We start from the raw sequence: 1542 nt of genomic DNA on the forward strand, positions 1-1542 counted from the left end.
GTAACTGAGGAGGAACGTAGGGACCAGCCAGGTATATACCTGGTAGGATGTGGAAAACTACCTAAAAACCACATGCAGGCTGGCCAGCACATCGGCCGACGTGGGTAATCCGCCGGGCGGATTCGATCTGGGGCCGGCGCACCTACTCGAGTCCAGGAAGCGGGGTATTAGCGTTCTCGGCTAACCTGGCGGGTCAAAACTGCACTCTTGACTATGATATATAATCTTCTTCAATGTTATTCTTATCTTTTTGTGCCACAAAACAGAGTTCATTGCCCTTGTTGCAGCTCGTCCTTTAGTCATCCTACTAATGATTTCACCACTGCTCGTGGCCTGTTTATTAAATAATACCCGAATATATTTTGCCTCTTCCACGCCTACAATTACTTCCCCATCTACCTTCAAACTATTTACTTTTTCCGTTCCAACAGCCAAGTACTTACGCTTCTTCATGATCATCTTCATATCAGCCTTACTGTATTAGTCTTTCAGCTTTCTTATCACACAGCTCAGATCTTCATCCTCTGTTAGTACAATCTGGTCATCTACAAAATACAGGCTAAATATCTTGCTGTTCTCTGCTGTCACTCCCACAACCTGGTATTCTCTATGCCAAGTCTCAAAAGATTGCTCCTAGATACAACGCAAAGAGAGTCGTTGACTGCCCACATACCTGCTCAAACCCTTATTCACCTCGAAGTCTTCTATCCAACTATTCCCAACCCTTACTTTCCGCTGTGCTATTTTCATTTAATTTCATAACAGACTTTAGCAACCTTTATCTGTCTCTCTCAACTTTTCCCGCAGTTTGTTCATGGGTACATTATCGTATAGTTTCTCTAGGTCATTCAATGCAACATGAGTCTCAGTCCAACATATTAGTTTCATTGTGAAGATGTTGTCCATTACCGATCTTCCAGCTTGGAATCCTGCTTGCTCTTCTTGCTGCTTATAACTTGTTTCGTTCTCTACAGGGTCTTTCAATAGTTTCGAGTACAGTCCTCCAACGAAGGGGATCACTGCCAATCCCCTATAATAATTTGGATCATTACGTGACCCTTCCTTATGCACTGGTCTTTTATAACATATTTTCCATTCCGATACAGTATCTTCTTCATTTAATACTCTTTCAAACCGCCTCCTTAGCATCTTCAACAATATTGGTGAACCATACTTCACCAGCTCTGGAAATACTGATCCATACACTGGTGCCTTTTTCATGTATAGCTCCTCGCAGTCTGTTGAAGAGCTTTTATATTCAAACAGCATAACTCCTTTTGTTGCGTCCTCGCCTCACATTTATGAGAAAATTCAGGCCAATTTTCCTGGAATAAACTCTTAAAGCACGTTTCCATTGACCATGACTAATATCATTATGATGTAAGTTTCCACTAGCTGACACACTTATTGATTTGATTGTTCTCCATGGCTCAGCACTACGAGCCCCGCAATCATCCTCTCTACATATCACATCTTTCTTCCCACGTCTTGTTTCTTCCTTTTTAACAATTCTCTTTTTACTTCTCTATTTAGTGTCCTATA

General features: G+C 41.7%; 1 protein-coding gene across 1 annotated transcript; it reads right to left on the reverse strand.

Annotated features, from left to right (window-relative positions):
- Positions 1 to 768: 768 nt before the first annotated feature.
- Positions 769 to 1269, reverse strand: LOC124776111. Its single transcript, XM_047250952.1, has one exon. The coding sequence runs from the start codon at positions 1267 to 1269 to the stop codon at positions 769 to 771; it is 501 nt and encodes a 166-aa protein (XP_047106908.1).
- Between the last annotated feature and the right edge of the window lie 273 nt (positions 1270 to 1542).

This window comes from Schistocerca piceifrons, chromosome 2 (genome assembly GCF_021461385.2).
Source record: "Schistocerca piceifrons isolate TAMUIC-IGC-003096 chromosome 2, iqSchPice1.1, whole genome shotgun sequence".
Classification (NCBI taxonomy): Eukaryota; Metazoa; Arthropoda; class Insecta; order Orthoptera; family Acrididae; genus Schistocerca; species Schistocerca piceifrons.

Coding starts and splice junctions, on each gene's coding strand:
- LOC124776111 (XM_047250952.1), bottom strand. CDS start 1,269: ATGCTGTTTGAATATAAAAGCTCTTCAACAGACTGCGAGGAGCTATAC.